We start from the raw sequence: 21087 nt of genomic DNA on the forward strand, positions 1-21087 counted from the left end.
TGCCATTTAGCTCCCATCTCCCCCACCCCAGTAAGTTACACTTTAGTCTTGTAGATTAACTGGAAATGAACCATTATCCCTCATGGGGAAGTACAATCAATATGAACTTAGAGCACCAGACACTTTCATTGAATGACAGGCCTTAAATTTAAGGATTCTCACACCAGAGCAGACAATTCCAGATAATAAAGTCTATTAGCCACGTGTGTGACAAGCTGCATATATCATAAATTCTGAGACCAAAAAAAAAAAAAAAAAAAAAAAAAAGTGGGTCCGGGAAGGAGCACCAACATCTGAAAACTACAGGTGTAGGAACATGCCGGTTCCTAGATGGGTTCCTAGTAGGGAGGAAGCAGGGAGAAGCTGAGCAGAAAAAAGACTACACTGCCTACAGTAAGTTAAGTGCTGGAAGGCGACACCAGGCAGAGACAAATTGCAGCAGGTTTAGCAAGTTTTGGTAAGGTGCAAAACCACACTGTTTTCAGTACCTACTAAGTGCCAAACTATGCTAGGTGCCAGCCGCACAAAGATGAATAAGGCATTTTGCTCGGCTGATGGAAACTCACAGTCCCACAGCAGAGACAGTCAAACAAACAGAAAATTTCAGTGCGGTATAGTAGCTGAGCCAGGTGCTGCTGGAGGGCAGGAGAAGAGGCCAGCTGGTGTGCCCCAGTGCGGGGGCATGCCACGCATCTCGCAATCACCGTTCCCTCCGACTTTCTGTAGACGCCTTCTCTGGCTTTCTGATGCAAAAAAATAAGGAAACATGGAGAATATATCTATTTTTAAATATTTATTTCAGAGGTAAATTCCTTTGTCCGCGTAAGATTCAGGAGACGCAGCTCAGTCAATCTCTACAGCAAAACCCGGGAGCACCGGTACATCTGATTACATCTGATTACTGATGTATCTATTTCCCACTCAATAAGGGAGAGGCGGAGAAACACACAGCAGCTTATGTGCACATCTGCACAGTGTGCCTCCAAGTCCTCTCTTGGCGCTCCTGTTCCGTTCGTAAAACGGATTTTAAGCTTTCAGAGATTGTTCTTAAGGGGAACCAAGTCAAAACCCACCCCCCGCCCCTCCCCTGGCAAATGCAGAGCTCACCAGCTCAGGAAGATTAGAGGAGCAAATTTCTTCCACGCTGAACCATGGCTATTTCAGGATGGGGGCAGAGGGAGAGGGCTGGACAGGGCACTGGAGGGGTGTGATGGGAGGGCCCGGCGAGATTCCAAGAACATTAAAAGCCTCACACCCAACCCTAAATGCATGGAACTCATTGCCCCCTAACCCCCCTCTAATCCAAATGACCTCATTAAGCTCTCTCTTGCAAAGCTGCCGTTTCCTTAAGAGGGAAAGCCCCAGGACAGTTTGTGGACAAGCTGATGAAGAGATGCCTGTGCCAATATTTGTTGACACTACAGCAGGATTCTTCAAGCTTAGTGCTTGTCTTCCAACACCGATGGCGGCCGCTGAGTTGCAAGACAATGGAAATATTGTCAGTGACAGAAACCAGGCTCCGGAAAGTAAATAAAATCTCTCTAAGGTCAGCACAGTTGACAGGGTGGGGAAAAGCAGTTTTAAAAATCAAGCCTTAAACTGTCATGATAGGTTTGATTAATGATTTCATTTTTTAAATGATCCTAAATAAGTTAAGATGCACTGAAGCAAAAAATAGGACCGGGAAAAGCGGCTGATGACTTACAAAGGAAACTGTGGGTTCCTGTAGCTCTTTGAGAAAAGCTGCATTTAAAAGGCATGGCAGGCCCCTCTGTGGTCTTGGTTAAGTAGCGTAATTACTCTGGGCTTTGGGTCTCTTTCCAGTCAAAAACAGCGGAGTGGAGTATAGATCCCTACCTGCTTTAAACCTCTGTGCCTTTGTACAACTCCATAGATTATTTCAGAAAGTTTTAACGACTATCTTTTTAGGTTGAAAAATGTCCAAATTAAACATTTCTTTTCTAGTCTATAAGGAAACGGGTGGAGCAAAGACCATGTTACCTATATAATGCAGTATTTGCTCTCTGTTGCTCTGGATGACAAAAAGCTTACTTAATGTTTCATTTAGAGAAGAAAGTACTTCACCTTCTAGTTAAGATTACTTTGTTTTCAACCTTGTTTGTTTTATTAAAAAATAAAAATCTTAAAACCACCTGGGTGGCTCAGTCGGTTAAGTGTCCAACTTCAGCTCAGGTGATGATTGCACTGTTCGTGGGTTTGAGCCCCACATCAAGCTCTGTGCTGACATCTCAGAGCCTGGAGCCTGCTTGGGATTCTGTGTCTCCCTCTCTCTCTACCCCTCCCCCGCTTGATTGCACGCACTCTCTCTCTCTCTGAAAAATAAACATTTAAAAATTATTTTAAAAATATATAAAACCTCTACCAGGGATTTTCTTTTTCCAATAAATGCTTCAATTCATTAGAAAATAAAACATACAAATCATTTTCAATTCTGGAAAAAAGTTAACCAAAAAAGCAATCAAAAATAAATCCATTTAATATGCAGCAGGCATCCAAATAAAAACAACACCTGTTTGTTTAAAAAATACATATTACAATTTTCGTTAAACTGTAAGACTATCCTTTTCGTAGAAAAACTATTTAAGTGAATACTCCTGATCACTGGTTTAAGAAAAGGAATTTAACAAGAATGTTCAAAACAATGATATCGCTAATAAGAATTGGACACAACCCCAAAGTCCGCCCATATAATGGGTAAATGCGTATTTATATGCTGGATAGTATACAGCCAGGAAAAAACTAAACACACTACAGCCACACAGAACATAGATGAATCTTGGGAATGCAGTGCTACATGCAAACACAAGTCACAAAAAATACACACAGCATACTTACGTTTATATGAAGTTAAAAAACGAGCAAAGTCAAGCAATCTGCAACTTAGAGATACAAACATATGGTAAAACTACAGAGAAAAGCAGGATATGAACAGAGAATGGAAATACTGGTTACCTCTAATGGAGGAGAAGAATGGGGCAGTGTTGGGGAGAGGCACAGGGTAACCTCAGAATAAATGTCTTTTCTTTAAACTGAGTGGAAGTCACACACAGGTGTTCACTATATTGTTATTCTGTATACCGTATATATATTGTATAAACAGTTTTATCTATTCACATTTAATTTTTTTAATCTTAACAATAAGGTAAGTTAAATTATACCCATCCTGGAACAGTACCTAAGGCAGTAAAGCATGATGGGTAAAATACTGAACAGCGCCCACCCTTCACTCACTTGGCAAATTTGGACACTAATGGATTCCCTAGGACTTCAGCCAGGACTTCACCATTCCTTGGGGAAAAAGATATCCTAATCATTCCGGGGAGTTTTATAGTCTAGAAATAAAGAACTAGGTAAGGAAAATCAAATGAGTTATAATAAGAGAAAATCAGAAATTTTCTTAAAATACTGCTGCAGATCTACTCTGTACCCAGGCAGCACTACTTTTCAAAAAGAGAAATTTGGGGGCGGGGGGTGCACCTGGGTAGCTCAGCCAGCTGGGCGTCCAACTTTGGCTCAGGTCATGATCTCACGGTGCGTGAGTTTGAGCCCCGTGTCGAGCTCTGTGCTGACAGCTCAGAGCCTGGAGCCTGTTTCGGATTCTGTGTCTCCCTCTCTCTCTCTGCCCTTCCCCCTCTCACACTCTGTCTCTGTCTCAAAAATAAATAGACATTTAAAAAATGTTTAATTTAAATAAATAAATAAATAAAAATAAGAAATCCTTCAGGAGTCTAAGCTCCAAATTAAGCAACAGAGTTCCCTATTTGTGACAAAGTTGGGATTTCTCCTCTACTCCTCCACCCATATATTTTGAGTAGGGATTTTTTCCCCCCACTTTCTATATTAGCAGTATAGAAATCAGAGATTATCTCCCAATATAATTAATCTCTATACCACCTAAAATGTGATTTCCTCTCCTCTGCCATACTATCCCATCCAAGAAGAGGTCTATTTCTCTGTTTCCTCATTTTTAAGTGCAAGAAATAATAGTATTAAATAAGTGTTTGATGTCATATTTAATTTTGGGTTTATATTTATTTTGTTTATCATTGTTATTACTGTCCTTTAATCAAGTTCATCTCCATTTGGAGTTAAAAAAAAATCAGAGGTAGCGTGTACCTTCTCTTTGAGAAAAAAAAAAATCAGAGGTAGCGTGTATGTTTCTCTTTGAGGTCAAACAGTGAGTGCCTACTGACATCGGTGATTTCTTCTTCCTAAGTTAACCTACCTTCCAGTGTACACACCTCTTTCCAAGTCCATTTTAGTGGTAAGGGCAATGTCTGAAGGATTCTCAGCGCCGTGACTGGATAAATATAGTGGGTAGGAAGTTATCATGAATCACATTTATTTCATATCTCCCACTTCCGAAAGGGCTCCATTAGCTCAAAGGCTGCCTCAGACACTAGAAGCCTCATCCTAACCCAAGTGCCTAAAACAAAATAAGAGTGCACTGAGGCACCAAGAGAATCATAGTTTGTTCTTCCTGAAAGGTCTGGTGGCCCCCTGACCCTGAATAATTGAAAGTTCCGAAAGGTGTGAATTTCCAAATTCCAAGGCAGAATGTGTGACCACAATCGAGGGCTATGGTCATGTAAGTGCAGAACTTGTATTATTATTGCTATTATTTCCAGGGACAGACAAGAAGTTAAAGTCAAGTGAGAAGTATGTAAAAGTTTACCCAGGGGTTCCTGGCTGGCTCTATCGGAAGAGCTTTCTACTCTTTTTTTTTTTTTTTTTAAAGTTTATTTATTTATTTGAGAGACAGAGTAAGCAGGTGGGAGCATGTGAGTGGGGGAGGGGAAAAGAGAGAGGGAGAGAGAGGATCCCAAGCAGGCTCTGCACTGTTAGCACAGAGACCAATGAGGGGCTCAAACTCACAAACTGTGAGATCGTGACCTGAACTGAAACCAAGAGTTGGTCGCTTAACAGACTGAGCCATCCAGGTGTCCTGAGCTGTGCGACTCTTGTTCTTGGACTTGTACGTTCGAGTCCCATGTTTGGGTGTAGACATTACTTAAAAATAAAATATTTTTAAAAAATAAAGAAAATAAAGAAAATGTCACCCAAACCTCAAGCTGAACAATGTCAGTAATTTTGGTACTCCCAGACTCTAAAAAGTTTTCATCTTCAGATTTCCTTTGGGAAAACCCACTAAGGGTTAGGACAGCAAAGAAAAGTCCCCAGAATTCAACGGAATCCTGACTACTTTATTGTAAATATTGTGAACCCCTCTCTTGGTGCAGAAAAATCTTGCGTTATTTCTAGAAAGGGTCAGAAACTCAACCCTAGTTCCAAGAGCCTTGTCTCAATTTAAAAGCGTCCCTGCAAAATTTCCCAGTAAACTCCCACTTCCAAGGCCGTTCACACATCACAGGATGACAACAGAACCCTGGTCTGTGATGAATCAAAGGAGGTATTTTGTGGCCTGGAATAACTAAGATGACATCATATGTTGTGGATCAGTAATAACCGTTATTACACAACAGAGGAACCCTACTTCCAGTAGTCTAGTTCAAGGGTCTGCAAACTTTTCCTGTAAAGGGCCAGACAGTAAATAGTTTGGGTTTTGTGGGCCATACTGTCTCTGTTGCAACTGCTTCCCTCTGCTGTTAAAGTATGAAAGCCCACCCAACACAATATGGAAACAAGTGGGTGTGGCTTTGCTCCAATCTAACTTTATGGACAGAGATATTGGGACTTCAGGTAATTTCCACATGTCACAAAATAAGTCTTCTTCTTTTGATTTCTCTTCTTCCATTTACAACTGTAGAAACCATGCTGAGCTCATAGCAGTAGGAAAACAGGTGGCCGGCCAAATTTGGCTCGCCTTTGGCCTAGCGGTCTAGAGAAACACAGTAATCATGTACGTTACTACCCTGAGACTGCGTGGCTAATCTTGCATGAAGTCTGTGCATGTTCACCACACCTTTATCTTTGCAAAGCATTAAATTAGTACTCCTTAATCTATCACTCTTCCCCAACACATGGGGGAGTAGGTCTGCTTTATCAATAGCAGAAACTGAGGCAGTGAAGGGCCCGAGAAGGGTTTTCTGACAGGATTTCCACTTTGAACTCTGCTCCCACATGGCCTCTTTATATCAAGTACGTGCGATTTCCTGCCTGGCACTGCATGCATACTGTATTATCATGTAATAATAATGATCGTTTTGTGACCCAGGATGATGAAATTCTTTAATGCATCCTTACTATATATGATAATTAGGCAACATGAGTGGCTGGGCGGGTCACTGCCCGATCAGAAGCCATCAACGGCTGTCAGTGATGAGGAACGCCTCTGGTAATAAGCACGTACTCACAGGGCAATTTCCAAAATGAAATATTCCATTCTCATTTTTAAATCTGTTTTCCTGCTGGGGACAATACATGTTGAGCAGGCATCTAAGGACCCATGCTTCAGTCTTCAGTAGTATAACCCATTTCCTGACCCTTGACTCTTCCTTTCTCCACTTGCCAACATTCCTTCTCATCCCCAACCCATTTCTGCCTATGCCCCTACTACTGTAATAGACATATGTACACACTGCTTTTCTGAATTCATGGCTTTACCAGAAAATTCTCAACAAGCTGCCAAAAATCTCTATCTCCAACTGAGTCCTATTTCAACATTGGTTCTGAGGAATTTAGGGAACCAGTTGAGTCTTCTCTATCTCCAACTGAGTCCTATTTCAACATTGGTTCTGAGGAATTTAGGGAACCAGTTGAGTCTTCTCTATGCCAATCACTACCTCTCCATGGTGGCCTTAATGACATATCAACTCATTCTATTTCACCTGCTTCCACTTGGCCCCCAACCCACCACTGAAACTGAATGATGTCATTAGACACTGTTTGTAGGAATCATCGTGATAAATGGGTGGAGAGAGGTACCACCCTGTTCACTGGGGCTTCCTTCATACCATGGAAGGCGAGAACTCCTCATCAAGAGAATTTTTCTCACACTATGGAGGGGATTCACTGATTAAAGTATTTCATTAGCAGTTACTTATCTCCTAAGATACCAGTGGCTAGCTGAGAAACACAATTCCAGGAGAAGTCCATGTAAAACCCTTGTCCACACAATCCCATCCACACAACAGTCACCATTACCATTCAGAATGCAATCTTCAACTAGCCCCTCTACCAATTTAAAAGCTGTAGAACAGGGGCTTTATTTGGAACTCCCTGTGAATCACAGACCAATATACTAGGACAATGACTTATCTCCCAACCTACCTTTTCCCACATCACCTCAAAAAAGGTCACAACTGAATTATTTTTCTCTCTCAGTACTCTGAAATAAAAGAATATTCATATTCTCTTGTACAAGACTATCCCTAACTGTACTCTTCAAAGAAGAAAAGCATTTAAACTTGAGAAATTCTGCCACTTTTCTAAAACAGTTCTTGAGATACACAGCTGTATGATGAAACGTTTCCTACAGGTAATTAATCCTGAGCAACTCTTGTAAAAAATGACATAACAAAGCACAGTTTGTGACGATGTCGTGTTGACCTGTTTGTGCCACTCATTTAGGAATTTACAAAATTCTGAATTTATATCATAAAACAGAAAGGTGAGGGAATCAAACATGTCTATTCATAAAGACCTGAACTTGGCTCCCAGACCACCCAGGATGCAAGAGGCCTCAAAAGGCAGTTAGTGAAATGACATAATTCACAAGAATGCCCTAGAGTGAAGTGGTTTTTTTAAGGATATTTCGTTTTTCGTGAGTTTAATTCATCAAGGATAGTGATCTTTCTCTAAAGGACTGTGCTTCAGACAACCAAGACATGGTTATGATTATAAGATTATTGTTTTTAATCGAAGCTATCAATTACTGAGCACTTACACTCCAGGAACTATGCTAAAAGCTTTATATGCATTATCTCATTTAACCTACATGACTAACCCTATTAGGCAGTTAATATTATCTTTCCATTATAGATGAAGAAATTGAGAGTCAGAGAGTTTAAATAACTTGCCTAAGGTCAAACAGTGCCATCTGACTCAAAATCCATCCACAAGGATCATTCCATTAAACCGGCTTCCTATATTTGAGTCATAGGGTACAAATTATATCAATCTCACCTTTAAGCTGGTATCTACACTACAATGGCTCCCAAACTTGACTTTTCACTAAAATCATTACAATCTCTTTTTGAAAACAGAGTTTCCCAGAACCTACCCCAGCCCAATTAGATATAATGTGAAAAAAATTAGTCTCTTATTCTTTTTAAAGTGATGCCAAACCAATAGCCAGATTTTTTTCCCCACTAAACTTAATAGTGAATATTTCATGAAAAATATTCCAAGTCTTAACTCACAAGGCAGTCGACTGGCATTTAGTGGTTAAGCATACATATTCTTTCTCTCTGGTTCACAAGAATGAATGAATGAATGAATGAATGAATGAATGAATAGCAATTCCACCTTTGACCCCCACAGAAAAGCTTTATTCAAAGAATCATAGCTCATGGAAACACCTTAAGGAAAGAAGCCTTGGGAATGTCATACTGAGAAGGACACTAGTATCCAGGGGCAAGGAGATGTGTTCAGAATCACACAGCCAGAAGGCAGTAGGTCCACAATCTCACTCCAAAGACCTTATGGCTTCTTAGAATTTGTCTAGAATCATTCAGAGACCCAAATAATCACAGGAAAGGAAAGACTGGAGGGCACACACTAAATGATTGGCAATATGTGTAAAGGAGTTACCAGGTTCAAAGTAAAGTCCTTCACATTCGTTGGGCCTTGCTTTATATAAAGTACAGACTTTCTATGGACTCCATGGAAAGGGACAAATGTGACTTCTAATTTACGCATTTTCATATGATTATATACAGTACGGAGCTTTGTACTGAAAGAAACAGACCTGAGTTCCAATCTCAACTCTGCCACTTACTCATGTGACCTTGTTACTATCTATTTCTTAGTGTCCCTGTGTCTCATCTTTCTCACTGGAAAAGCAGTGATCACAACTATTACAGAGAGGGTCTCCCTTTAAGGTAAATGCCTCAATGCAGGAATGTGTCTGCCATGCGGTTACCATTTATAATTATTTCTATTTCAACTTTGCAGTTACCTGACAAGTGAAACACTCTGCTTATGCAGCTAATTGTTCTAACTGCCAAGGCTCAATGTCCCAGTTTGAAAAAAAACAAAACCGGAGCTCCCACAGAATGCTCCTCTATGCTGTACTCTAAACTGAGGATTGAAAACATGCTTCCAGAACACACAGCTGTCTAACGTGCTAAGAGCAATAATGAGTTGCCATGATATCCAGGGATAACACAATTAACAACGTCCTCCAAAACAATGTCCTCTGGGGCGACTTACCAATTATTTCAGTAAAATGTTCAGTCATGAGAAGAAAAGGAAGCTGGATTGGAACTGGGAGGATTCCTACCTCTCTCTCTCAGTGAAACTTGCTGAAAAGTAACCGTAAATATTCTAAATCCTTGCCTGTCTTTTCCCAAGGAGTTCCAAACAGAAGATCCAAGGTGGACCTGTTGGATTTGTTGCCAACAAACAGACTTCCTCGCGTGGCAAGAACAGGTCCTTCTGCATTTTATCCTACTTAGAGCATCCTGCGGCAGCTCTCTGGAACTTTTTCTTGATAATGTTTTCTCCATTCACTGCCTCCAGCCCAGCTGGTCCCTTTTACGAGGAGTAAGATTTCACTGAAAAGATCCAGAAGGTTGACTGAGTAAGACACGGTGAAAATTTCAGCCCGTCTGATCTACTCTGGCCACTGCAAGTGCCTACACGGGTTAAGATAAATTGCAGAACTTGTTCCTGCAACTCGTGGAAGTCTGTTCATGGACAACAAATCTGACAGATCCACCGTCCCTTCAGTCATGTCCAATTTGGCCACAATCCTCTAGATGTGGTCATTAATTCCTGCTGCTGACCGTGGCTGCACTGCTGAGCACCGAAGAAAGCCCTGTGGCACTGTCTACAGATCGTCCGGGTGGGATGTGGGCCCTACAGTACTTAGATTTCTTTGCTTCTCTGTATGTACAGTTGACTCTTGGACAAGAAAGAGTTTGCAGTGTGCCTGAAAATCACCATCTAACTTCTGATTCTCCCCAAAACTTAATTACTAATAGCCTTACCCACAACCTAAGCAGTTAACACATATCTTACATGTTATGTGTATTATGTACTGTATTCCTACAATCAAGGAAGCTGGGGGAAGGAAAATGTTATTAAGAAGATCATAAGAAAAAATACATCCACAGGGCTGTACTGTATTTATATATACAAAAAAATCCATGTGCAAGCGGACCTGTGCAGTTCAAACCCGTGTTGTTCAAGAGTCAGCTGTACTGAGGCAGAGAGGGGTGGTCTAAGAAGGGGAAACGCGTTGGCCAACTCCCGTTTGGGCCACACTGAAGAATATTTTCCCTTTGAGGGATGCAGAGAGATAAAGCCCCCAAAGGCCACATTTTTGTCAAATATCTTAACAGCAGTATTTCTAAATTGGAACTATTTTGCAGAGAAGAGAAAAAAGGTCTTGGATGTTAAGACAGGCTGAGCAAAGCACCTGCCACCACAGTTGTCACTGTAGAGTAATATGGTCTAGGTTAACTTCTCCAAACCACAGGATGGCCATTTATTATTCCTAACACACAGCTATCTATGTGATTTCCATGGTAACAGTTCTCATCCCTTCTTAACAAGCCTTGATACCACATACCAAAGTTTTAAAATCAAATCATGGGTCCAGGGTGCTTGGGTGGTTCAGTTGGCTGGGCGTCCAGCTCTTGATTTCGGCTCAGGTCATGATCTCATGGTGCATGGGTTCGAGCCTCACGTTGGGCTCTGTGCTGACAGTGCAGGGCCTGCTTAGGATTCTCTGTCTCCCCTCTTTATCTGCCCCTCCCCATGCTCACTTGCTCTCTCTCTCTCTGTCCAAATAAATAAATAAACTTTAAAAAATAAAAATAAAAAATAAAATCACAGCTCCAAAATATAAGGAGCACTCGGTCATTTCATATGGCAATACCGACATCATTCTTTCCTCTAATAAGCTACATTTTAATTTAGATTCTTTGGTATTCACAGCTATCCCCAGACAATTGTTTTGAAGTTAAATTGTCACTAGCAATGGACAAACCTTGCTCAAAAGCCAAGGGTGGCATATCGTATCAGCAAATACATACAAATGCAAGATACAAAAAAAAAAAAAAAGTTATTGTGATTTTAAACATCACTAAGAAGAGAAAAAAAACCCTAATGACTCTTGCTTGCGTGATTATGGATGTATATCTAAAACAAACACTTCTTGGAGCAATCACCTCCTAGTCCTAGTGCCCAGCTCAGAGAGCGCTTACTCATATGCCAAAGTATTACTTGGGGAAACGGCAGCTATCCTGGTGATAATAGTACCCCCATCCAGCCAGGGGAGGTTAAGTGAGATCCAAAAGCCAATTACAGAAGCTACAGTGGTTGTTTTAGTGAGAGTTGTACACATGTATCTAATTATAAAGTGTTTTTATTTCCCCACTGTGAGACTGCGTACAACAAGGTCTGCATTTAAAAGCTTCCCCTGTTTCAGGGTAGAAAAGCTATTAAGAAAGCTATCAAAAGGTCCACAAGATTAAGAGTTTCATGGACATCTAGGGTCTCCCATACTATCATTTTTCAATGTTTATATTACGAAAAATTTCAAACACACAGAAAAGAATAATGTAATGAACATCTGTATACCCACGACCAAGCTGTGTTAAATCTCGATGTTTGGCCATATTTTACATTAGGCCTTTCTTTTCCTTAATAAACTATGACATAGGACAATAAAAACCTGTGGGTGGCCTTCCTAATCCCATACCTTTGCCTCCCTCAACAATATGTATCAGTCTGCATGTTTTCAAGCAGCATATAAATGGTATCAGGCTGTAGGTATCAATCTACAATTTGTTTTTTTCTCAACACTGTATTTCTAAAACTTATCCATATTCATACAAATAGATCTGGTCCATTCATTTTCGTTGTATAGAATTTCACTGCTTAAAGGGAGCACACGTACTTTTATCCTTTTTCCTTCTGAAGGGCAGTTTGATTTAGATTTGTCACTATCACAAACAACACAAAAATGACCAGTCTTAAACAGGTGTCCCTCTGCACACATACAAGGCATCAGCCCAGAGGGGGAGCGGGGGCTGGAAGGTACATGTGTATCTGTAGCTTTACGGGTATTGCTACACTGCTCTCCGAAGGAATCGTACCGAAAAAACATTCCCACCACCACCAGTGTATGAGAATGTCTATCGCTGTCATCGATCAATAGAGTCAGATTCTTTGATTTCCACCTATCTGATGGGTGTGAAATGGTATCTCATTTTAATGTGTGTTCTCCTGATTAACAGTGAGGCAGAACATCCTTTCATCTTTACCATGTGGATACTCATTTCTATGAACGGCGAATTTTTCTACCTGCCCTTTTTCTCATTGCTTTGTAAGAGATCTTTCTGTGTCCTGTGACTTTGGGAAAATTACTTCTCGGCTCTCCATTGGTAAAGTGGTGATAGTAACACCTACGTCTTAGAGATGATCTGAAGCTGATCATAGAGCACTCAGTCCCATGCTTATTACACGTTAGGCATTCAAAAAAACCAGTCACTCTTTCTATGACTGTTATGAATGTGAATAAGAAGGTTCAGTGTATTTCTAACATATCTCAAGTTTATAGCTGCCTTTGGGATAAATAAAGCAGGATTCCGGAAGAGGAGTCTGGGCAACTCTCTGTGCCCAAGCTATTTCCCCACCACAGAAGAGATAAAACGAGGACTCTGTTCTTTGTAAGTTACCATGAGTTAAATGTACAAAGTCGCTTCCTATAGATATTGCTTAAACTAAACATCTACCTTGAACTTCCTTCAGTCTACAAGCGGCTGTGCTCCGGTCTGTGAAATGACCATAATCCTGAATTTCAACAAAGGTTATGTTACAGAATGAAAAGAACTCTGAGGAGAGGGAAGTGGGTGGTGGAGGCTGGCAGGTTCATCAGTATCAGGAACTCGCCGGGTATTCCTGGGGTGGAAATACAGCCACGACTTCATGAGACTGCACCAAGCCCAAGACCATTCCATTTTCCCACACTTCATAAGCGATCCTTGAATAAGAAAAGCCAAAGGACCGTCATCATATCACTGATCGCACCTAAGGGTTTTTGTTGTTGTTTTTTTTAAATAGTGACACTGACATCGCCGAGGTGGCAGGCAATCCTTTTCAATGCACATTGTGAAAATGTTTATCTATCCCCAATATCGAGAGGAACATGCTGCTAAGGACGTGTTGGTAAGCTAGAAGGATGCAGTAAAAAGGAATCACGTAAGCCTGTCTGCTTGAACTCTTAATGTATTTAGTTTCATGGTGAGATCCTCCCAGATTGGCTTCTATTCAGTCGTATCTTGACCTTTCCTTGGAGAAAGGCCATGTTCATCTTTATGAACTCTGCCAGTGGAGTCAGAAAGCATATATAGCTGTTCTCCAGGCCTATCAAGTAGTCCTGACATCAGCTTCAGCTGGTGACTGGCAGGGTCCCTTTTCAGATGTACTTGCACCTCATCTAACGTTCAGAATTATCTCCCTCCGTATTCAGTTTCAACTGGCACTAAAGAAACCAGAGACTTTCTTTTGCGACTAAAGTGAGGCCCTCTACCCCCCCCCCCCGCCCCCGCCCCCCCGCATCTCCTCCAGGGCAGTCATGTGTAAGAGTCAACTCTAGCCCAAACATAATTAGACCATCTTCTGATACCTATCTAGGAGCACTGCTTTCTTCCTTAAACGTATGCCAAGTTTCCACTTTCGAGAAGTTAAATTGCCATATAAAAATGCCCTGGTGATGATGAGTAATTAGACACTGTAATGGAAAATTAACTGTGTTTTTATTTAGAGCATTCATTTTCACAAGACTTTTTTTTTTCTAACTGCTATTAAGCTGCAATAAAAATAAATTAAATCCTGAGAGTTTGCAAAGGTTTTCTGGTTAAAAACAAACAAACAAACAAACAAACAAACAAACAAACAAAAACTTCTCATTCTGGAACCGTTTGTTTTGTTAATATCACCAAGTTTATACAAGGTTCTGAATTGAACCCCATTATTAATACATTCTGATGTCAATTTTAATCCCGTCAACTGTGCTGTAGAGGAAGAAATAACCACTCCAATCTCACAGGCAGCTAACGCAGAGACAGGCACCAGAGAGGCAGCCGAGAAGGGCTTGTCACATGCGTCAAGGGCCTTCACCCGAATAGCCACAGTCCCTCTCTTTTTCCCACTTTGTCATGCTGCTTCCGAGGGAAGTGGGCCACTTACAGGCGTGGTTCCTGACAGTTCGGAACACCCGTAGGCTCTGGGCAGCCCTCGGTGAAGAGGCTGATCCAGCTGTGAACGTGGGGTTCATCTCTGGTGCCACACTGAAAGCACCAGCTCCATGAGCCGCGGTGTAAACCAGCATTCCCCAAAGAACGATGTCAAAGGAGGTTTAAATCTGTACATCTCAACCCAATCCCTACAGCCCCTCTGTTCCAATCCTCTGGTCCCACATTCCACTGAAAAGTTCATCAGCGGGTTCGGCCACAGGCCCTGGGTTAACTTCAATTTGGAGCTGGATTCACGCAGCCCGCACACTGGCGGGGCAGGTTCTGGGACACCCACCAAAGTTCACAGGATTAGTACAGATGAGGGAGACTCAGATCGAATGGCCTACCTAAGCTTTTCATCTCTGTTCCTCCCAGACTGCAAAACAACATGCACATGACACCTAAAAATGCTTTTGGCTTGACATTTTTTCAGTCTCCCCTCAGTGAATGCTGAATGCTGGGCAGGGCCCAGACTCCGGGTGGCTCGTTTTAAGGGGTCCGGCACGTATGGAAGCAAAATCAACTTTAGCCATTTACTATCCATGCACCGACAGGTATCTCAGAAGCCCCATGAGTTCTGCTGGGGGGTGGGGGGGAGGTCATGCTGAAGGACAGGGGCTTCGTGCAAGGCTGAATGGAGAAGTGTCAGGAGTTCTAGGGAAACCCACTCTTTTACTTTTTCCCTACTCCTTCCCTTTTCTTTTTTTTTTTTCATTTTAATCTCTCCTTACAATTTAAACAAGCTTTTATAATCCTTACTGCTTTCCTATAGATTCTTGGGATAGATATATTCAAGCTAACAATCTTTTCACTTAGATTCCCTAGGTAGGTTAAATAAAACTAGCAACTTTATGCAGTCCACGCTTGTATCCAAATGCAGTTTTAGTCGAGAGAGGTACAACCAACAAGAACTTGAGCAGACTGGCTTCATTAAGGAGTTACTGTCTACACCATTTCATTTTGGTTGTATTTAACGGGATTAATATGATAGTTCGGTTGGTGATAACACCCTTTAGGTGGAGTTCAAAGACAAAATTCTACATGGTAAGCAAAAATATTAAATTGTCATAATGTTCCCCTATCCCAATTCCAAACTGCCCATCATATGTTCTAGAGAAGAACAAAGAAGGGCTCAGTAGTGGGTCTACAAGTAGTTTAGAGGAATGTTTAAAGTATCCCAACTGTGAGTCAAGATTTACAATAAACTTAAACACAAGGACTCAATAACAGTGCCATCACCAAGCAAGTATAAATATCTGTAGAATGAAATTATTAAATTAAATGATACAAAAGACTGTAGACATTTGGAGAGGCATTTTAACATGTGAACTATACATTCTCCCATGGGTTATTAGGAAAATCAGAACCGGAGAAGAAGCTGCTAATAAACTCTATTCACTAGTTCAAACTGACTCCGAAGGGTCCCCTGAGCCTCCCTGTTTAACAAAGGAGTTACAAAATTTAAGGAGTAAATGAGACAACAGCTGAGGATCCCAGAAGAGCGCAGCTCCAAATATATTCTGACCCTGGATGAGTCCTATATCCTGTGCACCCCTCATTTTATTTACCCTTAGAATGGGAACAGGAGAAGCAGTTATAAGTAATTGCTAATAAAAGCCTATTTGCCTCTGGCAGAAATGCAAATGCTTGGTGATAATGATCATTCTCCCAAACCCCAGTTTACATTTTTCCATTAACATTTCAGTCCTCAATGCTCAGGTTCCCAAGATCCTGTGGGTTTTAGTCTTAGACTAACAGACCAAGCTGAGATTTGGGGAATCACGGGAGCCAACTCCACAAAGCAATAGCTGGCTGTCCAACTCCCAAAGAAGTCATTACACATGTCCCCACCTCATTTCATTTTTCACTGGGATGACACCGAATCTTTGTGATCAAAATGAACCCAAGGACACCACCCGAAAGAACTTGTTTCTCTTGGACCCACCAAAGGATAAAATGTTCTCAATGCCATCTCTTAAGATAAACACCCTCCCCAAATGCCCCTTTTAATTGGCTGGTTGACTGTCCCTTGGGTGTGAGGACACGGATTTATCCCGGGTGTGTAACCAAATTGGAAAAGTCTTCTCAATTTCTGAGTCCCCTAACAAGAAGGGCAGCAGTGCCCAGTGTGGACTGAAAGTGTCTAAGCACTGATGTGACCCCAGCACTTCACAAAAAAAAACTATATTCTAACTGGGGAGATTAGATTAGATTCTAACTGTGACCTCTGTGATCCCTTCCAGCTCTGTAACCGCAACAGTCAGCTCGACACGACTGGCCACCGAAGGTCACTGGGAAATCCAACAGAACCATTCCACCGGAGAAGGAGAAAGGAATTAGCCTATAGGTTTTGGTGGATTATTTAAAAAAGCCCTGTGCTGGTCACAGGCTGAAAATGTCCCAAATATCTACAATTCACCTTTCCCCCAAAATGTGCATGTGCAAGTCTAGGGCAATTCTAGGTTATAAGCATAAGCAATTATAATAAAACTCTAAGTAATTAGCACAGTAGGTTGGTTTCTCGGCATCCCCATGAAAACCCGTAGGATAAATTGTATCCTCGTTTTTGTGAAGCAGGCTATTCATCGTTTCCAAACAATCCTCAAATTTAGAAACCGCCTGTTTCTAAAGGTCAAACTGAAAGAGCCTTCAAAAACGACTCTGCCAGTATCTTTGCAATGGATTCCAGCCTGAGGAACCAGATTTCTCCAAGCTACTCTTCCCCCCAAGAAACGTTAATCACAACCAAAAAGGTGAAATAATGTACTCAAGAGTTAATAGTATTTATGACATCCTCAACTGCACCTCAGTTTTGGTTTTTAATCTGTCAATGTTCTAACACGTATGAGAGAATGTTAATGGATTTCTAAACGGCAGTATATTCCCATTCTAATTGGGGATTGCTGTTACCAGATTTAAACAAAACAACACAAAACAAACAAAACACGTTACACACTAAATAAATTCCAAACATATTTCACCCCTCATAGATGGTCTGAATAACAAACTTTTTTTTTTTTTTTTCAAATGGAGGCTCTCTTTGGGCTTAGTTGGTTTTTTCTTTTTTTTTTAATTTTATTTTAAATTTAATGACAAATGTTCCTTTAGCTTGGCCTCAAAGGACAGGATTCCCGTCCTCCCTGCCTATTTTGTGATGTAGAACATCTCTTGGGAAACTTCAGTAAATTTAGAGACAGCCTCCTAAGCCTAAAATTACTGCATTTGTAATAAGAAAAGGCTTGTTAAAACAAACAACAATTTTTTTGGAGGTGAGTATTCCATCAAGGTTAGAGTGTCGAATAATAAATGACTGTCAGGTGATGATCTGCCTGATGAAAAATGTTTCCATTTCTCAGTTTACTTGAATACATGTTCCTCTGCCTGAGGAGATTCAGTACCATAAATTGGCATCTGGATTACTAAATCTAAACAACAAGGACTACTTAATTATGTAGAGGCTTTTTAAATGCTGTGACTTTTGTTCCACCCCAATTTTATATACTTATTGTGCAGGGTGGTAACTTTTTTTTATTCTTACTTCATTATCTTACCAGGCAAGGTTCACTCCTGGTAGTTATTTAAATCTTAAGAACAGCAAACCAAACGATGAGAAAGTTCAGTAATTTTAATTCCAATTTGTGCCTTTCACTTGATTTGAACTTTTTATACATCAGTTCTATGAAAAGTGCTAAATAATTATCTTTATCCAGCAAATGTATATTTACATATATAGTTGTATGATGAATGCCAGCAACTTATTGCCAGTTTTTTAATTAATAAAAAAAGATTAAGTTTATCCAGTCTAAGATTTTTGATCTTGAACATAACTGTTAAAAACAACAAAAATGCTTTGAAAGTGTGGTATTTGCAAAACCCTTGAGAAGTCACTAATGGGATTCCCATGATCTAATACACGTAAGGCTTTAACTGTAATTGTAAACCCACTAAAGGCTTATGATCCGAAAGTATGGACTATTGTAGCCAGTTTTTATGGGCTTAATTCCACTGGCAAATCCCAGTTTCTATATTTTAAATCTCAACGAGAGCAAAATCATGACCTTTTCAAAAGAACAATCTAAAGAAAGTAAACACTGAAATGATAGGGCAAGAAAACCATTACCAACAACCATCCTTTCATACAAACCATCAATGAACTTCAAAAGCACAAGGCTAAGCAAAACTTTCAGCTCGTGATATATGTACAATTCACCCTTAACAGTCTCAAAACTACATATGAATCAACTTACTTCCTTCCGACTGATTTCCCATACAAGGTTTAGTGAAATACAGAACTTACTCAGCCCGTATTAATGACTGGACCTCTGTTTTCTGAGCAATTTATTCTTTTTTTTCTTTTTTTTTTTTTTTTTTTTTAGCATGTTATTACTATGATCCAATTCTGTGACTGCTAAAAGCCAGGAAAACTGCCTTCAGGACAATACACAGCAGAAAGTTGCTAAAAATTGTGCCGGCCCTGTGTCACACCTAGGTGTTCAGATTTGTTCTGTTTTGTCCTAGGGTCCTGCAGGAGGGCAATGTCTTAGCAGGGTGCATTGAAATTTGTGATTAAATCTTATTTTTCCTCAAAGGTGTCTGAGTTATTATAGCAAATGATAATTTATGCTCATTACAAGATTCAGCCTACCTCCCCTACCCAATATATATGTAGTCTATTCATTCGAGGGTTTGTACATGGCAGACGCATAAATGTAAAAATATACACATCAAGGATATCTACCTTGTTCCTAAAGTGTCTTAGTTGTTTCTTGTCTCATATGCTTCTTGGTTCTTAAAATTCGGGATTGCAAGTCTTGTGATGGCCTATCAGGCCTAATCCCACCTTACAGATAAAATTTATTTTACGAAGGTATAACTGAATATAGTATTCATCTTAGAACCAAATACATGTAGGAACAACTTGCTTTTGAAATAACTTTGCTGTATGTATTTACACACATACTGACTGTCCTAAAGGGACAATCCAAGAAACTAAGGATTCCAAGAACCATGTACTAGAAGCTTCAGGCCTGAAAGTTAAAAAAAAAAAAAAAAAAAAAAAAAAAAAAAAGTCTTTAGAAAACACTGCCAGCAATAATAATAATAATAATTAAATAAAAACACTGCTAGCTCTTCGCTTTACTTTTTCAATATAACTAAATTATTTCATGGCACCCATGCCACAAACATAAACTCAAAGTTCCTTTTCGTTGGGAAATACTAAATTTTTACCTTCAGTTGAAACCACAGCTGATAACTTATTTTTTTATAAAAGTTGCTTCAACTTTTTTTTTTTTTCTATGCCTGCATTTCGACAGCCTAAATCCTTTGAATGCCAGGGTGCACTTTGAAACTTGGAGCTTCTCTTAATGCACTCAAAGCTTCAAAAATGCCTTTCGACTTCCTTTCCACACAAACCTATGACTTTTTCAATGTATTTATTAAATGTTATCTTTCCTATTGGCCTGAGTTAGCTCTTATGGATAGAGGAAACCAGACGTGAAGAATGTTTTTATTGTTATGCCTGTTGTTTTCTTAGTCACTTAAAACAAAAAGAGGTGACCTCCTCAGCTTGCATGCACCACAACGCGACGTCTTCCAGAACTACCGCCACAGAGGGAGATCCTTTTAAGTGAAGTTCAAGGATTTCTGGATCTTGTGGAGAACCTCAGGATACTGATTAACTTGTAAAACTCCCAGGGGAGACAAGAGGAGATTGGACAAGTTAACTCGAGGCGAGCCGCAACACCACGTCCTGAAACAACGATTCAGGCGTTGAACCGGGTCAAGTGTTTGAACTTTCCGGCCGAAAACCACAGCGGCGCTGGGAAGGGGGTAGCTTTTCTCCCGCGGGCAGGATCGCCCGCGCTGCAGTAGCGGCCGCTCCTAGGGGGCCGCTACCTACCTCCACTCCACTTCCAAGCTCGCGATCGACACCTTGCCCGGCCCTTCCCAGGTCGCGGACGCCTGTGCGATGCCCGCCGCTGCCTAGTCTAGCCCCCCACCCCGGGCCGGCGCACAACAGAAGAATCCCCGCGACCCTTCCTTTCGCCCTCCCGCGGGAGATCGGAAGCGGGAAAGCTCCCGACAACGGCGCGAAAGCTACCGCACCCCACTAACCACCACCATCCCCGCTCTGCGGCGGCGCGTCTTACCGGTACAGGAATGCAGGGGCTTGGGTCGCACGACCAGCGACGGGCACACGGAGTAGAGGGAAAGTTTCTCAAAGTAGTCGCAGGTCTCCTTGGAAAGGATCTCGTCGATCATGAAAGTCTTGTAGCGCCGCCTGGCTGCTTTGAGTTGGCCGGGCGAGCTCAGCCTCAGCTCCGCGTGGCAGTGCATGGTGAGCCGGGGAGAGCGCCGGCCGGCCGGGGCCGCGGGGGCTGGCGCGCCGGCGGGGACCTCAGCCCGGCTCCTCGGCCGCCGGGGAGGCGGCGGGCTCGGGAGGCGCGCGGAGGGGAGCGGGCACCGGGCGCGCCGGCCGCGCGTCTAGATCAGCATCTTCGCGGAGCCTTTTTGGGACAGCGCAGCTGTCAATCAGCGCGCGCTTCCTGCGGGGCCTGGTGCGGAGCCGCGCCGAGGGCCGGCCGCCGAGGGGCGTCGGCGCCCACCCCACCCAGTCCGCCCGTGCGAGCCGGCCGCGGACCTGCACGCCTCGAGCCCGCCTCTCTCGCTCGCCTCCTCCCGCCTCGCGGCGTCT

At 41.7% G+C, this 21087-nt stretch overlaps 1 protein-coding gene across 1 annotated transcript in view; it reads right to left on the reverse strand.

The window, feature by feature from the left end:
* Positions 1–20858, reverse strand: part of BARX2 (BARX homeobox 2) — a 76138-nt gene extending 55280 nt beyond the window's left edge. Inside the window, exon 1 of the mRNA XM_019421410.2 lies at positions 20543–20858. Coding sequence (XP_019276955.1) covers positions 20543–20729 — 187 coding nt within the window. The 5' untranslated portion in view covers positions 20730–20858. The remainder of the gene's footprint in view (positions 1–20542) is intronic.
* Between the last annotated feature and the right edge of the window lie 229 nt (positions 20859–21087).

This window comes from Panthera pardus, unplaced genomic scaffold (genome assembly GCF_024362965.1).
Source record: "Panthera pardus isolate Hobbes unplaced genomic scaffold, ASM2436296v1 HiC_scaffold_12, whole genome shotgun sequence".
Classification (NCBI taxonomy): Eukaryota; Metazoa; Chordata; class Mammalia; order Carnivora; family Felidae; genus Panthera; species Panthera pardus.